At 32.7% G+C, this 26,808-nt stretch overlaps 1 protein-coding gene across 1 annotated transcript in view; it reads left to right on the top strand.

Moving 5' to 3' along the window:
• LOC144838337 (uncharacterized) overlaps positions 1–26,808 on the top strand; it is a 48,652-nt gene that overhangs the window by 12,068 nt on the left and 9,776 nt on the right. Inside the window, exons 2-46 of the mRNA XM_078693676.1 lie at positions 5,167–5,255; positions 5,714–6,387; positions 7,291–7,344; positions 7,914–7,967; positions 8,833–8,886; positions 9,589–9,642; positions 10,026–10,070; positions 10,594–10,647; positions 10,744–10,788; positions 11,257–11,310; positions 11,430–11,474; positions 11,689–11,742; positions 11,831–11,875; positions 12,062–12,115; positions 13,992–14,036; positions 14,368–14,421; positions 14,582–14,689; positions 16,770–16,823; positions 17,130–17,183; positions 17,677–17,721; positions 17,913–17,966; positions 18,187–18,231; positions 18,695–18,802; positions 19,083–19,136; positions 19,295–19,348; positions 19,597–19,650; positions 19,970–20,059; positions 20,158–20,211; positions 20,494–20,547; positions 20,864–21,025; positions 21,418–21,471; positions 22,342–22,449; positions 22,659–22,766; positions 23,101–23,154; positions 23,329–23,382; positions 23,541–23,594; positions 24,266–24,319; positions 24,518–24,571; positions 24,748–24,855; positions 25,080–25,133; positions 25,454–25,507; positions 25,830–25,883; positions 26,105–26,158; positions 26,550–26,657; positions 26,751–26,804. Coding sequence (XP_078549802.1) covers positions 5,167–5,255; positions 5,714–6,387; positions 7,291–7,344; positions 7,914–7,967; positions 8,833–8,886; positions 9,589–9,642; positions 10,026–10,070; positions 10,594–10,647; positions 10,744–10,788; positions 11,257–11,310; positions 11,430–11,474; positions 11,689–11,742; positions 11,831–11,875; positions 12,062–12,115; positions 13,992–14,036; positions 14,368–14,421; positions 14,582–14,689; positions 16,770–16,823; positions 17,130–17,183; positions 17,677–17,721; positions 17,913–17,966; positions 18,187–18,231; positions 18,695–18,802; positions 19,083–19,136; positions 19,295–19,348; positions 19,597–19,650; positions 19,970–20,059; positions 20,158–20,211; positions 20,494–20,547; positions 20,864–21,025; positions 21,418–21,471; positions 22,342–22,449; positions 22,659–22,766; positions 23,101–23,154; positions 23,329–23,382; positions 23,541–23,594; positions 24,266–24,319; positions 24,518–24,571; positions 24,748–24,855; positions 25,080–25,133; positions 25,454–25,507; positions 25,830–25,883; positions 26,105–26,158; positions 26,550–26,657; positions 26,751–26,804 — 3,490 coding nt within the window. The remainder of the gene's footprint in view (positions 1–5,166; positions 5,256–5,713; positions 6,388–7,290; positions 7,345–7,913; positions 7,968–8,832; positions 8,887–9,588; positions 9,643–10,025; positions 10,071–10,593; positions 10,648–10,743; positions 10,789–11,256; positions 11,311–11,429; positions 11,475–11,688; positions 11,743–11,830; positions 11,876–12,061; positions 12,116–13,991; positions 14,037–14,367; positions 14,422–14,581; positions 14,690–16,769; positions 16,824–17,129; positions 17,184–17,676; positions 17,722–17,912; positions 17,967–18,186; positions 18,232–18,694; positions 18,803–19,082; positions 19,137–19,294; positions 19,349–19,596; positions 19,651–19,969; positions 20,060–20,157; positions 20,212–20,493; positions 20,548–20,863; positions 21,026–21,417; positions 21,472–22,341; positions 22,450–22,658; positions 22,767–23,100; positions 23,155–23,328; positions 23,383–23,540; positions 23,595–24,265; positions 24,320–24,517; positions 24,572–24,747; positions 24,856–25,079; positions 25,134–25,453; positions 25,508–25,829; positions 25,884–26,104; positions 26,159–26,549; positions 26,658–26,750; positions 26,805–26,808) is intronic.

Here is a 26,808-nt window from a genome sequence, read left to right as displayed (position 1 = left end):
AAATGCAATAATTCAACTATTTTTTTATATATATTTTGTGCATCCAGTGTTTCTCAATTGCCGTTAATTACGATGCAATTATAATAGCGACATTGCCTCCACAGTATTGTAGTTATTTTGTTTAACGGTTGAACAGGTAACATCATTAAAATTGTACAAATATTGTTTTAACTGTAGTATTTAAAGGTCTGAATGGCGAATAAACACAAAATTATGCTCTGGAGACCAAAAGAAAATGTTGCAACCATCTTCTGCGGGAGTAAAAAATGATGAAAATCTTACTTTGAACAAACAGTTTTTTGTAATGTTTAACTGAATGAATAATAAAGCCATAATAATTGAATGTCTGCAGTAGGTAGCATAATGTAACTGACAGTCAATGTAAATTAATAATTAAATTATTGGTTAGGACAGCAGTGTATCTCTGGATACCTGTGTTGTTTTGGTAAATATTTGTGTTTTCCGGCTGTGGTAAATTGTATTATTTACTTACGAATCATTCTACTTGCTACAGATTACCGTCTGCGTTGCAGATGTACAGTGTCAACCTCCCATCATGCATCTGCCAGATCCCCGCGTGGGTTTAGAACCCCTTTAATCAAGGTTATGCTATCCTTAATCAGCACACCAGCTAGCCTATTATTGCAATCAATCAGGAGACTCGGTCATACTTTATATATGATAGTTTGTATATTTTACATTACTCAAAAATAAATACGAATTCAGGTGCAACGTATACATAAATATAAGTTTTAAATTAGATTTAGTCTAGTTTATTCTGTGTTTTATAACTTTCTATTTTCGTGCCATCCTCAACTGTACATCGTCAAATAACAGATATACCGGTAACCTCAAGGCTTTTTAGTAGACAATCAGACAGAATTCAATAAAGTACTATAACGGATGGTGTCATTCCTGTCAACAACATCGTAAAATGGTCATGACTGAAACGGAAGTCTACAATATTCGTTTACCAATCGAAAAGTTCACCGTCGCCAAAAATAAAATAAACGTATATTTTTTTCGGTATGAATTTGTTTGTGCAAGTGTAATGCAATTCTATAATTAATTTAATTTCATTGTTATTTAAAACATAAGAATTAAGTTCCTAAACTTTAAAATGTTATTTCATTTTATTGAATTTCAAAGATAACATTTTGAAACATAACTTTTTGAACAGCAATCAATTCTTTCCTTGCTAGGAAGTAAATTGCTGATAACCTTTGAGAAAATAATACAAAATTATATAACTTTCGTACAAGCGAATAATTGGCAAAATCACCTCATTTGTATTGATGATTAGTTGATGGTACAAAACAGACGAGAAATATGTTTTTGAATTATTAGGTTACAAGTGTCATCAGTCACAGTGTGAAGTAATAATCTATTTAACTACAACATTGTCAATATTCAGCATGTTCGAAAACATTTTATTGAAAGGAATTTTATATATTTTAACTAAATTATTTAAAGCCAATAGGCCTATAGGGCCTATTATTATTATTATTTAATTATACATTCCATTGACAATGCGTACGGATATTTTATTCATACATTTTTAACATTTTCATCAGTATGTGGTAATGTTCGGCAGAAAATTCAAACGTTGATTTTGTTTCCGATATTGTATTTGCAACAAGTTGTTGATATTGCTATAATATAACATTATTTTGGCCTACATTCACCTTACCGGGTCTATTTAAGGCTAATATTATATACAGAAATACCGTACCTTGATATTTAAAAAAAATCATAATTTTGCTGGTTTTGTTAAAAGTATTATAAGTTCTTTTTCTGTTTCTAATGTTACTTTTAATTTGACTTGGAACGATGTGTATAGTTTCAGCTAACATAACATGATATTAGCTTGCTTAACCGTATCCCTCATTTGGATTTACTCGTGTTGTACAATCTTAAAATAGTACGATAATCTTTATCTAACATAACACAAGGGATGAAATTTTATTATGGCACAGGCGATAGACGAATGGTTTGTCTGCAGTGAATACAAAGTTTATAAATAGATTTTACGAGTTCAACAACATTTATAGGTTTATTCGATATGGGTCAATTAATATTACCCATTTCTGCTAATTTTCACAAAATAACAAATTAACTATTGAATATGTTGTCGTTGAAAATTATATTATTACAATTATTGATAATTTGCAATTTAAATATACTTCTTGTAAAATGCGTTTGCTTATTATCAAACAATACAATCGAAAATTGATTTATGTTTATACTTATATAGGCCCTAGTCAGTAATTTTGTTTCTGTATAATGTACAGTATTGTGAAATGGACATACAAGACATAGTAGACATTAATGCCATTACGGTATACGAAGCGTCGTCCGAACAATGAATAAAAACAACATTAATTTTGTGTGTCAGAAATTGGCTACCAAATAGGCAGTGAGTCTGGAAAAAATCTGACTGTTTAGTAACCATTAAAGAGCTATCTAAATATCGTAAGGTATATGTGTTTGCTTTAATCACTTTCTTGTAATTCAAATTCGTTCGTCCTTCAAAATCCACCTGTTATTAGTGTAATTTCTTTAACTTTCCGTTTCAAAAACATCTGGCAAATTGTAGTATGCTTTTAATTAGTGACCTAACATACAAGTAATTGGGGTCTTCGGTATGACGTATAGGCAGGGTATCCAAATAATTCGTGCTTGATCCTGGAACGAAACGGGAAATGCTGCTGTGCTATTTAAATAAAACCACCTACTAATTAATTATGGAATTCCAAATTAGGATTTTTCCCATATGTGGGTGTCTTGATGTATTATAACCTATAACACAATTCAATCCCACTGTGATCGGCGATCGAAATAAAGCATAATAACAACTTTACTTGAACTTTAAAATGTCTAGGGAAACATAACACCAAACTATTTTCATAATTCCAGTATTATAATACAAATTTTATAGAAAAAAACAAATATATAATCGATTCGGGGAATTCGTTCCCTTCATTGGCTCACTTTTGATGACGCAACGGTAAGGACAGCATGCGCGAAGCATTGATTCGGTACCCTTTTATGTGCCTTGTTAAGTTGCTTGTATTAAAGTAAAATGCTTTGTTCCCATTGCCACGCCCTTCAGAGTACGTAAAATGATAGAGAACTTGGCACAATATTCGAAAAGGATAGAGGATCGTCTCCCTGTGTGTTGGATTATGAAGCCCATAGACACAATACACAATAAAGCAGCATACAGTACCAACAAGAGGCCTTAACTTACAAAGTGCAATGCCATGACGTTTATTACGCAGTAAGAACGTTATTTTATGTCATCCGACACATCAGGTAGTCTGTTCGGTAACATTACAATAGTGAGACAGAATGGTCCACGCTCGAGGACATAATCATTTCAAGTGCCAAGTGGAAATTAACTTATGACATTTTTGTCACGATTATGAAGTATGTGTTAAAACATTCCATTTAACTTGGTACCGATTCGGATTGCAGTCGTTATAATTATTACCACTGTTTTATTTGTACTGTACATATTATAATATCAGAGTTTATAATAACGCTACTCATTTTGTTAACATCAATTTGAAGGTCATTTTGAAGGCCAGCTTCTCCTGTCTTTCAGGCATGAAAAGAGCAAATTGTATATCAAATAATGTACTGTGATATATTTGGTTTTTATTTTCGCGTACCAATTACCTTTTTAATTTAAACAAACAGAACACAGTACTAGTCTAGGCTCTAGCATTTTGCCTTAATGATGGTAAAAAAGATAAATATGTTTGCACATATGGCGTTTAGCACGCATAATACTTTAGCTAAAATATAAAATTCTATCCGAATACGTACGGTACCTTTAATATTGTTTAAAACATTATATCTACTAATGTATAATGATTTATTTCACTCCCACCTGTCTCTTTATTCAGTTGTAGATAGGTATCATTTTCAATTATAGCTACCAGGCATTTTGACATATGATCGCCTTTAAATATACCGATACCCGGTACTGAACTCTGAGCGATTGCATTCAGTTTGTACCTTGGGTAGGCCTATATTCATTATTGTGTTTAAAGGTACATTACTTTTAACTGTTAATAGAGTATTTAATACCATACTGTATGATATTTAATGTTTGTGTTACGTATGAGTTTGTTTAACCTTATGTTTCGCTTTAAATTTTAAATAGTTTTGTTTTACTTTTTTTTTCTCAATGAATTCCTGTTTTGAATAAATTTCAAACAAATAAATGTTGGTTACACTACTATTTTTTAAAACAACAATTGTAATTGTAGATCCCACACAGTCATGACTTCTGACCTGTAATTCTGAATTTTAGGCAGGTACTTTATTCAAGGACAATTCCCTGCCTTATTCGCCTCCACGACGATTATGCTAAAACAAAATGCAAAAGTTCCGGTTTAAAGTTTCATGTATAGTGTAGTGTAGTTTTTTTTTTTCTCTCGAATTTCTGTACCGTAATTATGGTTCTATTCCACGGAAACCTTTTGATTTTAACTTTAGAATTGTGTGATACGCGAGGCTTATGACTATTAGGCCTACTACTCCCCGGCCAACTTCGGAGACCTTCATTTGTGAATATTCCAGCCTCCCGGTTAGCTTTTGATTAATTAATTAAAGATTGATTAAAGATGGAAGCATTGATTATTGAATAAATGAATGTTTGTTAAATAAAACCTGACTATCTTATGTAAAACTCGGATGCGGGTCATAGATAGAACACTCTTGTTTTTCATTCAACTCACGCATGTGAATTGTTGTATTAAGTTCGTGCTGTAAATGTATTGTTCAAATCTGGTTAAAGATGTATTGTCCTCCTGATAATTTTTTTTTGTTAAATATGCCATTTTAATGTCACATAATAGTTATTGACTTCAACCAAAAATTGGATCAGAAAAAAAAATTATTTACCTGAAAAAACTGGAATTTAAAGCAAAAAATTGTCAAATTGGCTGCCAGCCAATGGATTTTTGGTTGAATTTAACCATTAATTATGTTATTTTATAAGTGAAAACATTATTTTTTCCGTTTTTGTTTTCTACGGAAGTGATTAACTTTATTAAAACTACTAAATAACCTATTCAAAGTCTGATTTAATTAATCTTCATTTTTCATGTTTTTGAGGGACAATACATCTTTAATGTTAATGCATTTTTCTTTTAGGTGGACCGAGAATATGATGAAATTAAGCGTGATTATTGTCATCATCGGATTAAATTCTAACTTGGTAGCGCCTGTTCTTCAACGAAAAGGTATGAATACAGTAGTTATCTATCCAAGCCAAATACTGATACATTAACGTACGATATCTAATACTGTTCATAGACTATATACTAATGACCATTGTCGTGTCGAGTGGTACTGTGGTAAAACAACATCACACTTAAGCTCCTCGAACATTGTTCTGGTGGTAGACAAGTCTTCTCGGATAAGTCAAAGTCAGGTGTTACAAATCCGCATGTGTATTTTGAACACAGTGCATCTTTCAGAAGAGTTAGTATATACTTCAGCCACTGTCTTTATGCTGACACAAAACTGCAACGAAATAAAAGAAATCTTAGACAATTGTAACAATATCTATTATTATATAAATACAACTTATAGTATTATATTTGAGATGAGACATACAATATACAAAGTGTAATATTAAGTTGACACACATTAATTTGTTTTGATTAACGTCTTTCTTCTATTTGTTCTTATCCAACAGATGGACGATTTGGAGGTCTTGGAAGAGACGAACTGAGCTCAGGGAAGACAACAAATATACCTCTATCAACCTATAATCCTTCCACTATAGACCCACCTTTACAAAGTACAACTTATAATTTTGTCACAAAGGAACCACTTAAAATACCTGCAACGTCATCAGCAGCTTCAGAAAATATTAATTCTTTATTTACAAATCAACAAAAAAACAATATTTCTGATGGAATACTGGACACAAAATCAGAAAGTTCTGTCGGGGAACCGCCTCCTGGAAATCGAACAAAAGAATTACATTCTGTAACTAATAATACCTTTTATAAAAATTCTAACGAAAAATCTATTTATACTACTGTTACACATAAAGATGCGACAAAACATCAAGAAAATGAGACAGACAATATTCAAACTTTATCAAGGGACCAAAATCAGTATTCGAATATAAACGTTTTAGAAGATAATAATAAAACAATATCTTACAATGCAGAGACTTATAGTCCGCAAAATGTCACGAATACGTCAAATTCAAAGTTATTTAAAGACTCATCGTTAGTGGATCAAGAATTTCAGGACGACGCAGAACGTGGTTCCGGGGCAGAAGATTTCCCAAAATCTGCTTCGAATCGGATGTCTGTCAGATATGGTCAGAAAGGTGAAAAGGGTTTTAAGGGACCAAGGGTAATTATTGTTAATTTTTACGATATTTTTCTATAACATTAGTGATGTGTTTAAAATTGATGCCTTCATTGTTTGTAGACCCAGCCTGTCATGCCTTTTACAGACCGAAGCTATTAAAATCATTAAACTCCTGATACAACTCTTATCTGAACACAAAAAGTTTACAAGAGGTATAGGTATTTTAATTATATTGGTATTCACAAAACAACGCGGAGTGGATAGGCGGTTAAAGTTGTTCGCGCGAATCGAAAGCGTCATGATATGCGCATGCGTATTCGAGTTTCTGTCATACTTCGTTCTTCGACGAATTCTAGTTCCTTTGATTTTTCGCTTCAGCGAAATTTACTAGTTCGAATTGTTTCTACTTTTTGCGAAGCGAAATATTGCGCAACCAATCAGAGCTCAGAAAATGAGCTATGACGCTTTTCATGAGCACTCATGCGAATCGAAAAGCTCAGCAACCACGCGAGAGGACATGAACGTCGCAGCTATTCGCTCATGTAGTGGAAAGAGAGTAGGCGATTTTTTTCTCTTCGAAACGTTGGATTCGCGCGAACAAATTCGCCTAGTGAAAAATCGGAAACCCGCTCAGGATAGATCTATACAGATTTTACGCGGGACAAACACGCCGTATTATCCGCTCTTATGTGTATATTGGGCCTATACACGAAGTACAGTAATGCACAACATAGAAACCGCGGTCCTCGTATGGGTCTGGTTTGTTTATTAAGCGTATTATTGAATTAGACCTATTATTGTTGATACTAAACATAATTCTCATTGGTTCCTGAGAGTTTTGAAATTGAACGTGATTAACCTGGTTTTCATTGTATTAACTGCTCTCAAAAAGCACATTTCTAGCAATTTATATGTTACTCATGTAAGACATGTTCTTAATTTCAGGGCATAATTGGAGTACCTGGGCTCCCGGGTGTTCGTGGACCAAGAGGTGAACCGGTAATGATTCTACAGTAATTTAAATTTAAATATTACCAGATGTGTTGTTAGGCAATTAATGCTGCAATTATTAGATGTAATTCACAGAGCCTATAGTATTAGGTTAGATAACCACGGATGTAATTGAGGAAGCATTGTGATTAATTAGTGTATGCTACTGATACGAGCGTTTGAACGCAGTTTTACCATACATTCTCAATTTATTTGACTACACTCAGACTTGAATAACTATGAGAGACCTACGAAGTGTTATACTGAGTGTTAATACTAGAAGAACATTAATAGTTTTACTGAGCTGTATACAAGACGGGTTTGTTGTTAGTAAATGCTGTTGTTTTTAATTACATGGTGAAACGTGAGTCTAATGTTAAAAGGAGAGTTGTACAACAAATTCCAAACTCTCCTTTCAACATTACCTATACTTAATCAAATGAATAGCTTCACGTTGCTGAATTTAATCCCATTTCATATTTATAGGAATACAAAACAACACAGCGAATAACTACAAAGCTAATTATTTTTGTAATTTACCCAATATAATTCTACACTCATTTTATATTTGATTATAGGGAAAGCGCGGGCGCAAAGGTCAACCTGGTCCAATTGGACCCATCGGACAAACGGTAGGTTTCACTGCACAATCTAAACGAATCAGGATAACTTTTATGTCAATTGTAAAGAGTGATATCCATAAAGCATAACCCATTGAATCTTAATCTTTCAAAACGAGGAAATAAATGTGTGTAGTATATGCCAACTGTTTCTTGGATCTAATCAGGCATGTAGGCCTAACCTACTAGCGTGACTTTGGTAGGTAAATTGTAGGCCTATGTAGTGGATTTATTTATCTCGAATATATGTATGTCTGAAATAAAATGGAAATTAAATTATAGGAAGTCATCGTTGTAGGTTATTAATAGTTACCGGTAGCACATTACATATGAGGCAACTAGTCATTTCATGTAAGCTGTATGTCATCGCCAAGTTTTTATGCAGAAATAAAGTTTGGCACAAAATCAGCAAGGACGCTAGAAACAACGTAGCTTAACATTTAGTGTAGACATTTGTGTACAGCCAGACCAAACCCAGGCATTAAACCCACTATTATACTTACACATTAGGGGATATTCTCATAATCAAGTTAAAATGGACACAAATTACAGAAATAGAACTTCATTTTTCACCACAGAAGAAAACGGGGGTCTCAAAAAATTGTTATTTTAATTGATTTACACTCTGAAATGCATAGAGTTGCTGTAAGATTGAAAAATAATAATAATTTATTATCAAAAGTAGTTCAGAATTGTAATGTTGTTTAATAAAAATAGATAAAAATGTCATTAGTACAGAAAGAGATTGGTATTAATTATGTTTTTATTAGTCTTCTTTAAAGAGGGAAGTCAAGATCAGTGATATCACTGCAATATTGGTATCATGAATAATTAATAATACAAAAATAAAAACTGGACTGATTGATTTGTTTCTTAGGGGTTACGAGGTCACCCAGGACTGAAGGGGTATTTTGCACCACAAGGATTACCGGTAAGTTCAATGTACCTGTGTTTCAAATTGCAGGTATGGTGGATCATGGTGTCTCAACCACTAACTAAGTATTTTTTAGCATGTACATCATTTTGATTCTGTTTTGATCGGATTGCGCAACATGCTCGACTATTCACAGACATGATAATAAACTTATTCCTCATTGATGACGTATTATTATTATTATTAAAATGTATTCTATTTACGGCTATTACAGAGAAAAGTTAAACAGAAAACACCATACCATCTGTAAAACAACTTATCAAATTATTTGGTATATTATTTTGTTCACATCCTCCATCATACATTTTAAATAAGTTGTGTTACAAAAAATCAAATCAGTTTTTTATGTTAGGTCAGACATTTCAAATCATCATTATTTATTTGACAGAAATGAAGATGTGAAAACTCAACCTTGAGCGATAGGATATTGAAATTCATACATTTCCTTCCTAGAAATCATTATAGAATGGTTTGTGAGTCACATGGGTTTCTGGATATCTCAGTGAACCGCGTCCATGGCGACGAATTGCTAAACGACAAGCACTTAAAACGATTAACCGTCATAATAAATAAAAGTTTGCTTATTGAGAGCAATAATGTTATGATTCATTACACTCTTGGTTACTAATTTATTCTATTTGTTTTAAGAACAAATAATTTGAAAATTTAAATAATTGTGTAGCTATCGTTAATTTTCAGGGTGATTCGGGAATTGATGGAATGGTTGGTGAAAGAGGTTTAAATGGCATCAAGGTAAGACAATCAGTTTATCTACATTTACATCGTAAAGGCAGACAAGGAAGACATGAAGAAACAGTATCAGTAAAAATAAAATATAGTCATGCTTTCGGTGACACCTTGTAAATAATTTGTAAATACTGTACAGGCCTATAATTATGGGAACAAGTCAAGTTCATCAAGTTATTTAAATATGATTGGAGTTACTCTTGTTTTGTTATGGGAGTAATTCGGAGTTACTATTTTTTTACTTTATAAAGTATTTTTTTGTAGTTGATCAAGATAGAGGGCGTCATAATAGTTACATTGTCGACATGTACAGTGATTTCAATTGATTTAATGAGTTTATTATGTGTTATAAATTCTCTTCATATATGTTTTTACTTTATTTTAATCAGGGTGAGCGTGGATTACCTGGGCCAAAGGGAAACAAAGGAATTAAGGTATAATATTAATTATTAATTAACCACCATGTCATTTTTTTTGTATGTCATATTTTACCCACTGAAAAAACGGTACCACACCAAATAAACGACGTGTCGGTTATAACATGTTTATAGGTTTTAATGTGGCACTTTATATTACTAATACTAATAGCCTAGTGGCCGAGGAATAACGGTAACAAGATTCGTGTCTGACATTTATTTAAAGCAAAAAAAATACAACACTTTTAATTCCGTTGCTTTACCCATAACTTGGCAACGTTCTATTAAATATTATTACTTACTGTTAATATGACCTAATTGTGACTGTCAATGTGATATTGACATGTCTGTGAATACAGATTGAGGTGGTTTACTTCCCTCGATGTTTTACCACGGTCGAAACCATTCGTTTCACTAACAGTATTAGACTTAGATACCTACTTAGACGGTCGAGAAAGTGTTTTTCTCCTTCAAACTTCCTTCCTTATCAAACAGTTTTTATTTTCCATTTACTAATTTTAATTTTATGTCCATAATTTAGGGAATTATCGGAGAAACAGGAATTAAAGGCGAAAAGGGGTTCAATGGACGAAGGGTAATTTACTGTTTTAATTTTGTATTTTAGTTAAATTAAAAATACCAAAACAGTTTGGGTGAGTTATCTGTGTTATATTTTGTTTTGTTTTTACAGGGACCAAGTGGGAAAACAGGACAGCAAGGGCCGGTCGGTATTGAGGTACTAATTTTGCTCTGTAATGCCTACTCTACAAAATAAAATAAAATGCTTTAGTAGACTTACATAGTTGTAAACCTGGTTGTAATATCTAATCTAAGATAGAGTATGGGCACTCTTGTTCCCAACTTAATATCAATGTATGTTGTACTCAAACATACATTTTAACATTAACGCATGCGAATCTTTTCGCATTTACATTGAAAATGTGATGTATCTATTTAGAGGCTATACATTACCGTAGTAAGCATTATTAATAAAGGAATTGATACAGATATTCTAATTTACCTTGTGATTAATTTTAATTAAAATAGAATATATTTTGTGTACGTTCTCAAATTGTCTAGGCCTATTAGTACTTGTTTTATTGTTATAGTAAGTTTTTTTAAAAAAAATGTTATTACTGTAGACATTATCTATTAACAAAATACATTCAGATCATTGTTAAACTTACACTTTGATATTTCATAGGGAAGAAACGGTTTTCCTGGTGTTCGTGGATTCCCAGGACCAATCGGCGAAATTGTAAATATACAATATTTTTCGTTATACATTCACTGAATCCATATAAATTCGAATTGCATTTATGTCGCTTTCATTAAAACGCATGCAACTTAGGCCTATATTTGTTTTCTTTCCTTCAGGGTAGTCCAGGACCACAAGGCCCCCGAGGTAGAATTGGACCTGAGGTAAGTAAAGGCAATTGCAAGTGCACTTGGAAGAGTAAAATTACTTATCTAACTACCGTATTATTTTGTCATGAGAATCATGCATTTTTCTTTCGTTTGATGATGTTGGATAAAGATAATAACAATTAGCGACAATGTTGTGAAGTAAATTGTATTAATTAATTAACTAATTTAATTTCTAAATTATTTATATCATATATTATATTGTATACAGGGACACATTGGGCAACCTGGTCTCCCTGGTGAACTTGGAAGTGAAGGAAAACCAGTAAGATAAACTTATTATTACATTATTTTCCTTTAACGTGATTAGTAATAATGATGACGTCATTAATGATACACTTCTATTTCAATAGGGTCTTCCGGGCAATCCAGGAAGAGATGGAGAAACAGGAAAGCCGGTAAAAACTTGTTATTAAACTTCATAAAAGTGTTATCTATTGTAGGCTACTTAATTTGTTACCGTAAATGTCTATATTATTTGTCACGCTCAGTGTGTACAATAATTCATATATCTGTATAAATAAATAAAAATAATAATACATTAACTATTGTAACATACTTGTTTATTACATGTTTATTTTAAGGGTGAACTAGGACCACAGGGACCACACGGTCCACCTGGACCAAAAGGTCAAAGTGTAAGTTATCTTATCTATTCATTAACAACTTGATAAAGAACCCAGAACCCCAATCTTATTTCGGAAGAGAAGTGGGTTACCCTGTTGTACTGGTCCATCTCAGCCCTGTCGTTCACGGTAGGCGATGTTGTTGTCATGCGTCCGTAGATGACCTAATCCGAATTTTCGCAATGAATATTATATTTAATTATTGATGAATGTTTAACTACTACGAATTAGCTTTGCGTCGGGGGTGTCACGAAACCTAATATCACGAAAGCTAAGACCCCCTAAGATCACGAAACCTAAGACCCAAGATTACCAATAATTTTAACTCTAAATTTGTTAACCAACTTTATCCTGAATACCACACCTTAGAATTAGATGAAGAAGAATAAATAACAATAAATTCTTTAAATAAATTGATGATTTTACAGACGTTTTTCTCATGCGAATTTCGCATACCCTATGTTCAATATTTTGTTTCTATGGAACGCCAAAAGAGCAACATTAATAGAGTGCTAAAAACTATGTGGAATCCATCTATTTAACACATTTTTGGTGAAAATCATGTTCAATTCAATATATTTTGTCACTCTTAATACAAATAAAATGTTACTGTTGATACTTTACACGGTTTTGTTAACGTTAAGAATAAAATCGACAAATTCATCATATTCCATCCCTTATTCCATCCCCTTAGGTCGCCCTTATGACTAGGCCTAGGGTAAGTAGTGATGCTGATTTTAAGATCGATTAATAGTATCAGCAGTAACATATTACAGCATTTTTATTTACAAATTGACAAAATATATTGAACAAATTAAACGTGAAATGCATTAAATCGAGTTTTTAGCCCTCTATTGTTGTTGCTCTTTTGGCGCTCCATAGAAATGAACACATTGAAAGTAGTATGCGAAAGTGTGCGTGCAAGAAACACGTCTGTAAAATCACGAATTTTATTTATAAATAATACCAAGTATTACTTTTTATGTGAATCTCTTTCATAAAAGTACTTATGAGGCCTAATTCTAAGGTGTGGTATTCAGAATATTAAAGTTAGTTGAATTATTTTGGAGTCAAAATACAATGCAGGTGCGAAAGAGAAACGCCCCTGAAACCAACACAATGGTGTAAATATATATCAACAAACAAACCGTCCAGTTTGTTTGTTGTGAAACAAAGGTACATATTTACTCAACAGGCGAAAATATTGTGAGTTTAATTTCTGTTTGTGATACGTATTTAATTAAATTTATGGTAAAAAGCATTAATAAATGAAACCTACTATGTTTAAAATTGTGTATAGATTGTTTTTAAGCGGCCGTATATCTTAGAATTTGTAATCTTAGGTCTTGGGTCTTAGGTTTCGTGACACCCTTTGCGTCGGGGAGCTATGTTAATTGGTAAATGTTTTTCCAAAACCTAATTGTACTTTATACTTAATACATTGCGAAAAAAATATATTGTCCGCTATTCTGATTGATGAATTAACCGAGAGTAAACCTGTCCAGACCGGGACATTTAAACTGTGTTTGCTCAACGTGTTTGAATTGTAGCCTAAATGTACGTTTAGGTCAACTGCCACGAGAGCTCTCGGTTGATGACACGACAGTGAGTACACTAGTTTACATAGAGGTTATATAAGTTCGCATTGTCTTTCAACACAACACAGAATTATGTTATGTTGGTTAAGCTACTGAATTACAGTATAATAGTTATGTTTATGTTAATCTTAATACATTTAGTAGAGGGGTTAGTTGGCAGTGATACTCGTTTCAGTATTGTAATCATTTTATATTGCAAAATGTGTGTCTGCCTTTGCTGACATTATTGGCACATTGTTGGTATTGAATTCGTCAGTTAATCTTGTTTATTTTTGTTTTATTCAATGAAGGGAGGACAAGGAGACAAAGGTGTACCCGGATTGAAAGGCCATAAGGTGAAACTGCTTTTTATATATCTATCCATTATATCAATAATACAATATCATGTTAATTACATATTATTTAAAATGTCTCATTTAATACCAATGTAAGTATAATAGTAATTATTGATATAATGTTCGTGGTTATTTGGCCGATCGAATGTTTATCCAAATTAAATGTACTACACATATATTTTCGAGAAAATGTAAATCGACTTCGTTAGCTAAATTGTATTTTCTCGTAAAATGTTTGAGACTACAAGCAACGAAACACTGTTTTAAATTAAAATGTTTTTGTATTCCCACATTTTAACATATGTATTTACATTTTCATGGTTATTGTCAGGGTAGCAGTGGCAGGGAAGGGGAGAAGGGCTTTTCGGGTGAAACAGGAGATAGGGTAAGTTAAGTTTTTAAATGATTATAACACTATAACCTTATACTGTACTGCAATAAAACAATGTTTTACATTTTATATCGTTTGGACATTTCATTAGAAAGTTGTGATTACCTTATGTTGTATGTTTATTTTGTAATGCTTTTGAAATCTTCTTTTACAGGGAGCTATTGGACAAATAGGATCACGAGGTCAAAAAGGAGATCGTGGATATAGTGGTGAAGAAGGTATTAAGGGTATCAGAGGTGAAACGGGATTTCCTGGACCACGTGTAAGAAATTATTCTTTTGTTCTGTGATGTATAGAATACCTATAATAATAATAATATTTATTTATTTTAACAGTGGCACACATGTGTAGATGGTGCGTCCATACCAATTACAAAATTCAATACAAAAACAATGAAAAATAAAAACTGAAACGAAAATAAAACATATTTGAGATAATGACATAAAATTTGACTCGACGCTATTACAAAACTTATTTACAAACTAAAACTACACTAATACAACTACTAATTTTGCAACAGCAATGGAAAAGAAAACACTTTTTTAAAATAAAACAGTTCAAAATTGTAATACAATTGCATTTCTTAATTTCCAAGCACGGCTTGTGTACATTTTACAATAACTGTCAAATACAGCATAAATGTCGTGAGAGTTATTTTTATGGAATAACGTGCTTCCTAGGACATATTGAACCTTTATAGATAGGTCACTAGAAATAAAATTTACCCAAGTATCTACACAATTTATTGCAATGAGTTTACGTTGAAGTGTTTGTAATTCTTCCATTCTAATACAATGTAACTTATTACAAATAAACAGGAAATGTTTAACATCTTCTTCACCTGACCCACAAACCTTACACTTGTCATTTATATTATCAATGTTCCACTTATTTGTAATTTTTTCAAGTGGTAAAGTGTTTGAACGAAGTTTAAATTTTAAACTTGAGCCATAAAAATCTGTTTTATCCAGTAGGTAAGGTTCTAGGCCAGGTGACTCTTTTATCAAAGAGTAATCAAGCAAAGATGATTTTCTTAATACTTCTTGTTTCCAAAAAGTAGAATACGATTGTTTAATTGTATTTTCAAATGTCTTGACCCAGTTTATATCAATATCAGTACCTGTACATATATCATTAAGAATGGCATTGAAATCGAACTTAAGATAATCACAAGTTTTTTCAAATTCATTAATAAATTGGTACCTTGAATTAAAATTCTTATGTCTAATAATTATTAATATAAGTTTTGGCTAACGATACATTTCCATACACATAACATTTCTTATATATTTTGCTTTAAAATTATCCTGAGTTACTTTAATTGGTTGCCAACCTAGATCGCCATAAAGTGCCTCTTTTGCAGTGCTTCTACTCGCTTTAAGAATTGTTCGCGCCATTTGTAATTGAAGAGACTCAATCCTTTGTATGTATTTAGTATTTGTATTAACACATACAGCACAAGCATAGTTAATAGTCGGAAGGCCGATACTTCTCCAAAGGATATCTCCATATACAACACGATCAAAATTGTTGAGTCTATCTATAATGGATTTAATGTATGCAATGATCCTATTGCCCTTTTTAATAACTTGATTGATGTGGAAATTGTCTTTTAGATTTCTAGAAATATATACACCAAGATACTTATATGTTTCAACTTCAGATATAAAAGTATCCCCCAATTTCCAACGTTTTTCGCTATTCAAATTCTGGCCTATTATCAAAACATTTGACTTTTCACTATTAAAATTAAATTTCCATTTTTTAGCAAATAAGGATACTAAATCTAACATTTTATTGAGTTCTTTTTCGCTATCTGCTAAAAGTACGATATCGTCGGCCCAAAAAAGGCTACCAAGGCAGATATCGTGTATGCGCACACCTAACGCGTGTTCTCGTAATAATTTAGTGAGTTCGTTCATTATTATGCAAAACAGGGTTGGGGAAAGCACACACCCTTGCTTAACACCTTCTTCTATATCAAAAGACTGTGTTTCAATGTCACCAAATCTTACTTGCCCCTTAACATTGTCGTACAAGCTACTTATAATATTCCATAATCTACCACGAATTCCAATATTCCATATTGCAATTAGCATATACATATTCGTTAGTTATAGCTTTTTGTATTTTTGTATTCCGTGTGTAAGATTAAGAATACTAATAATGTGAATGAATGAAGGTGGGTAGCTCCCACAAAAGAAAAATAAACGTTCATCTCTATTGAGAACGTTGTGACGATTACATAATAATACCCATTATGTTTTCCATATCCTTGACAATAATGTGATGTAAATGTTCACCTTGAAACATGTTTTTGTTTCGTATTCGTGTCTTTGTAGGGGGAAGTTGGACATACTGGCGTAAAGGGTACCATGGGTATTCCGGGAAAAGCTGTAAGTACGATTAATTGTTTGAGATAAAAGAAGATTTATCTAGTGAAACCGCATTATTAGTTTTATAACACATCATCTGTCCTATTAGTTTAAATAAATTAAAATTAACTTATTTTCATAAAATACAAAAATATGCACAAAAAAAAGGAGGCTACTGGATTTTGAACGCTGAAATTATACTCTATACTCTATATTTTAGATTAATTTGATAATAATTAAAATATAACTTTCACCGTTGAAAAAAAACCAGAAAATACCGATTGCTCGTGATTATTAATTATTTTATTGCGTACGTTTACTTTTAAGGGTCCTAAAGGTGATACGGGTGGTGTTGGTCGAGCAGGATTACGAGGATCAAAGGTATGTAATAGATATGAATTTATAAATCCAAAGGCAAATTACTGAAAAAATGACAATGCTGTGGCTATCAGTGGCTGGATCTCAATGGAGATACAAAAAAAAAGCGAAAAGCTAAATCAAAACGATAAATTTATATAAATTTATATAAATATTTAATGAGTATTGTATTATTGCCTCCCGAAGTACATACAAAATTAGATTTTAATCTCGTAATACTTGTAAAATGTATCTGGAATACACTATCATAAGCGACAAACACACAAATTAAGCATGTTCTACACCATTCATCACACAAAACAAGTACGAGCACAAAATAACGTTAAGAGAGAGCGAACTTCATCCACTTTAATAACACAATGATGGCCTGCTACCAAGTATGACAACGTAAGTCGATCCTGTCTGTGCCAACAGTGAACTGCGTATTTTAACTGAGTAAACGTGATTGTGCTTAGTTTTCTACCGTCGTTAACAAAAACCCTGTATTTTCGTATAGGGCACCAACGGATTTAAAGGACAAAAGGGCAGTGAAGGTAGACAGGTATGTTTTCCTGTTTATTTTATCTTAAATTGTGATTTTTTAAAAAGTGAACAACCCTTAAAAAGATACTTTTGAAGTTGTATGGTTGTTTAATACAAATATGATAATACTTTAGATTTATGGTAAACGTAATATTATGTAAGAGACAAGGCAATTTTTGACAGTAAACCTATTTATGTTTATTCTGATAGGGAAAAAAGGGACGTTATGGCCCTAAAGGCAGAAGTGGCAGACACGGATCTCAGGTAAATTATAAATTCTGTATGTAGGACTATATATAATTCTCTTAATCAGAATTTAACGAAAAACTGTCTTGAATCTTGCGAAGTTCGAGGAGTATAAATGTTTCCTAAGATTATTAGGCGTGCTCATCTATGTATTTTATTTATTTTATTTTGATAAATTTATACAATGAATTACAAAAATAGATTTGCTTTGTTTAAGTTATAATTCATTTAATTACAGGGTGACACCGGAGCATCTGGTAAAGAGGGTGGAATTGGACCTGTGGTAAGTCTTATCAGACGAACACTGTAGATAGCATAAGAGCATGTGTATGTGTTACGAATTTACTAAACACTATAACACACCTGATTGTATTCTAGCAAGTTGGTGTTTGTATTTGTCAATTACGCACCACGTGTCATTTGGGATTAGCCCCATGTAATGAAAAAGTGAAATTTAATGGTGATCCTTAACGCGCTCTCTCCATGCAACTGTGTTGATAGCGTTTGGAAATAAACTTGTTGTGCGCACTGTCATAACTGACCGCTCTTTTTAATGGCCTAGCTTCCCGGTTTAGCATTCGATACGATGGATAGCTTGAATAAAATAAATTAATGTTTTGTATTCGCTAAATGGAAAGGATATTCAATTCGATGAAAAATCTTCTATTCATGAAATACTCTCACCATCCAACTTATAAACATTCATTATGTGTATAATATGTTTTTTTTATATTTCACTTTTTAAGGGTTTACCAGGACAGAATGGCCCACTCGGGGAACGAGGCAGAAAAGGACCCGAAGGAGATCCTGGGAGAAGCGGTGGCCACGGACCCACAGGAGATTCTGGGCAGCCAGTTAGTGTATAATTTGTATTTCTTGAACACCAAAAATAACTTACTTCAATTGAATAGTGCTTTTATATATAAATCCATCCAATCTAAATAGTATGAATTCAATTATGTGATCAAAAATGACGAAAGTTGGCCCTCTTGACGTTTAAGAACAATTTCTAGAGCAAGTGATTAATATTATAAATAATATGTCACGCTTAAATTCTTAAATTCCGTTGTCCGTTTACAAAAAAATCCATCTTCGCATTTAAATATGTTCTACCAACACTGTTATTTTGTGTAGGGTCTAAGAGGGGTTGCTGGTGCACCTGGGCCTGACGGAGTGCAAGGTCAACAGGTAGGTTCTTATTATTAAAACGTATAGAATGAATAATAAGTAAAGAACTAAAGCACCATGGTTGAATTAAGGTATATGAAAACAATGTATTCTAAAGTCATAGTACCATTGGGAAAAAATGCTATTGATAATTTATAATCATTTGTTTTATTTTTTAGGGTCCTCCTGGTCCACCTGGTCCACCAGGAACTACTGGTTTACCTGGTTACACAGTAAGTACCTTGGCAATTGTCATTACGTTAGAATTGTGTGTTATAAACAAGTAGGCCTAACTTACTTACTTTCATTACTTGCACCCTTAACAAAAATTAGTGTTAATGTTGTTGTTTTCCACATCATATTATAGTTCCGTATCACTTACGACTGAAAAAGCTATAACATATGAAAATCACTAAAATCGACAAGTTAATTTTCATGTTAGCAAAATCTTCATGTTATCGGTTATGTATATTCTTTTTAGGGAAATAAAGGCCTGCAAGGATCTAGAGGTGTTCGTGGACGTAGTGATATTCGAGTAAATATTGTTTTATTGATAGTATAGTAATACTTAATACATCGTCATATATATAATAGTTTATTGTTTTAGTATTATACAATTTCAGCTATTTGTATATATTTAATGTTTGTGCTTTTAATATTGTGTTATATGTTCAACTGGGGATGTAGCTAGAGAAGCTTGTCATCGTTTCGTCTATTTCTTTTCGCTGCTCTGTTATTTGTGTCTTGTATTTATGTTGCAGTTATGAATAATGTCTATATACACAAATAACTGTAATATTTATTATATGGATGAAATAATCTATTATTATGATATATCAATTTATATCTCATAGGGTCGCCCAGGCGAGTCGGGACTACCGGGTGAAATTGGTAGTGAGGGACCAATAGGAGAACCAGGGGTGCAAGGACCCCCTGGACAGGTGGTATGTATTTCACCATATGTATTGTTACCACAATATTTTATTAATAAAATGACAATTTCGTGATTATAATTTGTTTAATGTATCCGTTTTACTGACAGGGGAACAAAGGAATAACCGGTGACCAGGGGGATAAAGGACCAATGGGAATAGAGGTATGTTCACATAATCTTTCACTTGCAATGGCTTTACGGTGTTATTAAAATGTGTGCTTACCGATGAAAAGACAAGAATGCAAAACACACAATCATTCCTTGACTGTTATTAAGTTAAAGTTCATACGGGAACGGGGATTGTTGTATTTTATCACGACATAGATGTTTAATTTTCAAACTAAGAGTGAGGGTTTATACGTGTGGGACGATAACACATTATGTTTCTGGTGTAGTAATATAATTAAGCAGACCTAGTGATTTGTAAATTGTATTTTCTTACAGGGACCAATTGGTGAATATGGCCCGCCAGGCCCTATGGGAAGACACGGTTTAATGGTAATATTATTAAATAATTAATTTAAAACCCGCATGCATAATGTTATGCACAATGTTTTTACCCGAGGAATTACAAAGATGACTTAATGCTACAGTACATGGAACGACCGACGATAAATCGTCATTTTTTTTTATGCAGAAAACAAAATAAATTATAAACATTTTCATCTTAGAAAGATAGCCACTGTCCAATCAGATTACGTCATGACCGTTAAGAACAACATAATCAATAGGCTCTACTTTGTTCCACTTAGGTTTCACCTTGTATAATTTTGATGTTTTAAATATGTTTTATTTTTTAAACTAAATGTGACAGGGTCAGTTTGGGGCACCAGGAATCGATGGAGAAACAGGGCCTCCGGGTGTAAGAGGTACGCATGGCAAGCAAGGACCACCAGGCCCACCCGGACAAAAGGGACCAACTGGTCCCCAAGGTTCTGAAGGCCAAAGTGGTCAACCTGGTGTAATTGGTGATCCCGTAAGTTTAAATAAATGTTTGCAATATTTAGGTCATACTCACAATATAAATAAGCCTATATATTTTTTTAATTTTTTTTGTCAATGTTTTAGACGACAATACATCTTTAATTTAAATTTAAGGACTTACAATTATCACACGAACACTAGTCTTACTTTTGATGGTCACTTACTGTAATCACCCCGCATTGCAACTAGCATAGAAGCTGCATAGTTAAAAGCATAGCACGAAATTCATTATAATATGTGGTTCTGATATAGATGTTAAACGTAGTTCAATTAATGCAAGACAGTTGATCTATACCAAAATTATATATTTTTTTATACAATTGTCTATACTAAAAGAAGCGTTAATTTTATTTTAATTGTTTATGTTGAACTTTTTATCTTCAGGGAACTTTAGGTGAGAAAGGAACTATGGGACAAAATGGAGAACATGGCTCCCAGGTAAGATTGTATTCCGAAATATTTCTTTACATTAACTGTCAAGCAAGTAATCAGCCGGAGTATATATGAAGTTATATTTCAATCTTGTTTAAGACAGAAGAACAATTGTAATATCTCCAATATCAGAAGAGCTTGCAGTCCAACTTAGAACAAAAAATATATAAATATTAACAATAATATAATAACTACTAAGATAGGAAAACGTCAGAAAACGTAATACAAACTAATCACAATAATGGACGTGATGAATCATCTGAAACGTGGTTTATGAATGGTCAACTTACTTTCGTAACAAGTTGCGTTACGTTACAAGTGGGTAAACTTAACTTATGATACGGTGTTCTAAGTTGTAATGATCCTAAGGTTTAAATTAGATTGCAGTTCACCTTAAACTGTTTACATAAGTATACAGTACTGTATATTCATTTCCACATTTATGTAGCATAGCTTAACTTGAGAACAAAATTCAAATTAAGATAGGTCTTTTGAAAAATGCCGAAGGGTTTGTCAAATTCATGTAACTGACGGTTGTTTTAAATTGGAAATACTTTATTTGTTACACTCGTAACATAATATAAACTTCATCAATAAATATGACAAACAAGACCAATATCAATCGGCTTTCGCTACTCTAGTTTTGACCTTTAACATCAAATGCATGAATTATTAACACAATTGATTGTTAGTTTAATTAAATGGGTTTAAATATAATAGTATAACGTTATTCATCTTTAGTGTATTTCAAAATAAGGACTAATCGTGTTGTTCTACTGTAATAGATAACGTTTAAGTTTAAAGTTAAAGAGTTTCTTTGAGGATATTTTTCTGGAAAGTAAATTGAAAATTAGCTATTTCATATCATTTAAATAGGGTGAAGGTGGACGGACTGGACCATTGGGCCAGAAGGGTCATCCTGGCCAAATTGGTATTCAAGGAAACGTAGGAAAGAAAGGGGAGAGAGGTTTACTTGGATTTAAGGTATATAGATTTATTTCATAGACATGAAAACTATTATTATAAAACTATTATAAATTTATTTGACAAAATGTGTGAATTACACTTATTTTCTACAATATTCAGTGCAACGATAGTTAATTTTAAAACATAGATTCTATATTTTAATGAGTTCAATTTAATGTGGGAACCACGAGAGAAGCTTTTAGGTTACAATCACTTTAATGTTATAGGGTGATAAGGGTGATCCAGGTGTACCAGGAGCAAGGGGAATAACAGGGGCGACTGGTATTCATGGAGTTAAGGGCACGAATGGGGAAAGAGGTCCAACTGGTCTACAGGTACATTTTATTTTTGTTTATGCTGTTCGTTCAAACTCGACAGCGAAAAACCCCGCCAATAACAAGTTTAATACTACTAAACGATAACTTATGATAAGTTATGTTAGTATCATTGCTTTAGTTACTCTATATATTTACTACTGATTTTTATATTGACGAAAGAAAATAAACAAACCAAGTGTTCTCATCCTGCCATCTATTTGCTAATACTAAGGAGAATTTGAAGTTCCGAATTCCGATTTATCACATGAAGACATACTGTATGCTACAAAGTAGAAATTTCTATTTCAGTTTAAAGTTAAATTCAGTTCAATCTCTCATTTTCTCCCCAAAGGGTCCAAAAGGCCAATCAGGTCCACAAGGAGCAGTCGGATTGATTGGTGCTTCAGTAAGTATTTATGTGTTTACAAATGGCTTCATTAGTATCTTTTACGATAGTAAATAAAAATCACTACATTCTGACATTATCGATTTATTACGAGGCACAACCAGTGAATAAAATATAGTACTTAACCAGCATTTTTTTTAATTTACTAAAGTTCTGCCAAACCTTTACTTTCAGGGTATACAAGGTCCAAAAGGCAAGAAAGGACAAAGGGGATCTCATGGACCATTGGTAATACTAGTTCAGTTTGTTTAACCAATAATGTTCATAATATTAAAATCATGTAGTCACTCATATACATTATCTAACAAGCGAATGTAGCAAAAATACGTTAAATAACATAGTTACGTAATTGTTAATTTTTTTTGTTTTGAAACGATATGTTTTAGGGTAAAGTAGGCGATCCTGGTCCACGTGGAAGAGAAGGTTATGAAGGTTCACAAGTAAGCGATAAAATGACATTAGTCAGTTAAACATATTAGTTAGTTAAACATACTTATACTTACGGGCCAAAAGCAATTATCTGGGTAGCACTATATTATATATCATTGTCTTATTTAAATATAATTGTGAAATAAAATAATGTGTGTTCAATGGTTATTTCAAAGTATGTAGATTTACCCAATTAAACATTTATAATAATAAAATCACTTATTATCTGCAAATGAACAGATCAGAAAATAAAAAAGTAGGCCTATTAGTATTACAAACTATGAAATAAACAATGAATTCATTGAGCAGTTCAAACCTCATTTAAATGTTTTAAAAGTCACCAACTCTTGGCAACACTTTAAATGTGTGTTGCGTATGGAAACAATACCGTTTTAACAATGTAATATTAATTTTCATAATTTTGTTAATTTGCATATGAAGAAGGCTACACATTCGTTCCCAACAAAACCTCGTCTGGTTGGTATTTATGTACGCATGTAGGCCTAATGAATTGTGTACATATTCTAAATAACTTAAAATGTGTGACAGGATATTTCATAAATCCATCACATTATTTTCTTTCCACAAACTAAACTATTGATTTCATATTTTTCCATATTCCACTCTAGTGTTTATTTTAAATTATTACTATTAATTAAGAGACATTTTATATTGTTAAAAGGGCTCGAAAGGGGAAGAAGGTGAAAAGGGAGATCACGGAAATGTGGGACAACAAGTAGGTACACTGATTTACACAATTTCTGATACAACAAAGTTATACTTACAGACTACTATGTTATACTGTACTGCAGTATTTTGTAGACACTGACAGAGTATCTCTTAACGGTTCAACTTACTTCAAATATCATTTTGGTACAATTGCCGATGAAATGAAATAGTGTAAAGTATAAATATTATATTTCATCATTTACAGGGACTTTCTGGATTACCTGGCTCAACAGGACAGCCCGGAGAGCCAGGACCTATGGTAAGTAATCGTGGTAGGCATATATATCGGAAAACTATTCGCTATGGACAATCCTTGGGAGTGTGCCCACTAGGTTAATTTAATGTCAGATAATAATTGTTGTGTAATTGTATTGTGTTTGTGCATTGCATTGCTCCTTACAATAATACTGCATTGTATTGCTATTTTATTTTTAGGGGCACATTGGAAAAACTGGAATTCCTGGTCTGCCTGGAGAGGACGGGTCTTCTGGTGAAGATGGCGAACCTGGCTTACCGGGTGATCAAGGGCAGGATGGACGAAAGGTAATTGATGCGTAATGTAATAAGACGAAGGAATCAGATTAGATGGAAGCTTATTAGTTCAGGTTGCTGATGAATTATGCCATTGTAAATGTAGAATATTAACATCGTATTAAAAAAAAACAAATATCGTAAAAATAGTCAACTTATTTTTACAGAGAATGTGGTATATTTGTGTTGATTTTTGTTTGTATGTTCACTCACAAACTATACATTATTCGTTTTAGGGAGGAAATGGACCACGTGGTTTGGCAGGACCTCAAGGACCATCTGGAATACCAGTGAGTATGCAGTGATAACGAACAGAAAACTAAACTTATTTTGGAAGAGTAATATAACAATATTATATATCGTACACAAGAGTAGATATTTTATTTTACATTTATGGATCAAATTAAAGGCTACACTGATCTGTGTACGGGTATCGTACGTTTTGTTAGATTACTATGATTTCCAATGTTCAAAATCTTTATTTTCTTTGTATATAAATGTGAAAACAATTAGCAAACCAATCTGTAAATATAATCTTATACAACGTTATTTAAAATAAGCGATTATAATATTGTTTCTGATAATATGTAGTATTTGTTTTATACTTTAGGGACAAAACGGTAAACTAGGAAGTCCAGGACTGAGAGGAGAAAATGGACTAAAAGTAAGTACAGTAATTTCGTACGTAGTAACTGAAGTTACAGTGTGTAGTCTGATAATGACTGATATAGTAACTAAGCAATTAATAGTACAGTAGCATAATGATTTATAAAGCCAATAGGGAGCTTTGCGACGACCGAGGATCGACAATAGGTCAGTCGATGTGTCGTAAACATCAAACCAGTGTCGAGGTGAGGAGCGAGTCAGGCGTCCCAATGCGCGCCTGCACACAATGAACTAACATGACGTAGTTTGGTCGACGTCTATCGTCGAAAATTTGAAAGATCCATAATGACTGATAGTATGCGAATTTCGTTTTTGTTTAGGGAGAACCAGGTGAAATGGGAATTTATGGGTTTCGCGGATTACCGGGAAGACAGGTAAGTCATTAGTATAACCCTAATGAATATTATATGAGTAGAATAGGAAGTACTGTATAGGTAAACTAGCATGTTCGTCACAGAGAGAGCAATATACATTTGTATTTTGATCGTGAATTATTATCGACGTCGAGGAGAAAATAATGATAATAAATGGTGTGTAATAATGCTGTGTTATAAAACATTCATTCACTTACCAATTTAATCTGTTAATTGTGAAGGGTCCTGCTGGTCCGATGGGTATTGCAGGAGTTCAAGGTATCCGTGGACATCCGGTAAGTAGACCAAATATATCATTTTTATTTAAATTGCCAAAGTTTAAGATGAGACTACTTTTCTAATCGTATGCTGCACTTATTATTCTGGAAATCTAAGCAATTAAAAGAAATTTAAAAAAATGAAATTGCTCGCACTAAAGTTTTTAAGGTAATATTTTTAATTTAATGTATTTCTGTCTATTTATGTAAATTAGTCTGCATTCATCTGTATGTGTATGATGGATAAAACTAAGTCATGGGTGTTTAAAGCACCTTAGTTGATCCGATCATCGATCATGGGCTTCTCCCGCCTGGTGTCCCCCTTAACAAGACAGTAAATGGATGAACGTATGAATGTACCGTTTGTTGTACTATAGACTTTAAAACAACTTTACGAATTAATTCACAGGGAGAACCAGGAACCATGGGGCCGATGGGATTTCCTGGTATACCAGGACCCCCAGGTCATCCAGGACCACAAGGAAGGAAAGGCTACAAAGGCAGTCAAGGACGAATGGTAAAGACCTCGCAGTAATTTTCCGAACCGGAGTAATCGATTCCGTAAAATGATTGATTGATTAATGATTGTGTGTTTAACCATTTATTTCAGGGCGCCAAAGGAAGGAGAGGGTTCCAAGGATTACCTGGAATGCCCGGTCCCATGGTAA

The sequence above is a fragment of the Antedon bifida genome, chromosome 3 (genome assembly GCF_963402885.1).
Source record: "Antedon bifida chromosome 3, ecAntBifi1.1, whole genome shotgun sequence".
Classification (NCBI taxonomy): domain Eukaryota; kingdom Metazoa; phylum Echinodermata; class Crinoidea; order Comatulida; family Antedonidae; genus Antedon; species Antedon bifida.
Note: the sequence above shows the minus strand (reverse complement) of the source record. Positions and strands in the feature narration are given on the sequence as shown.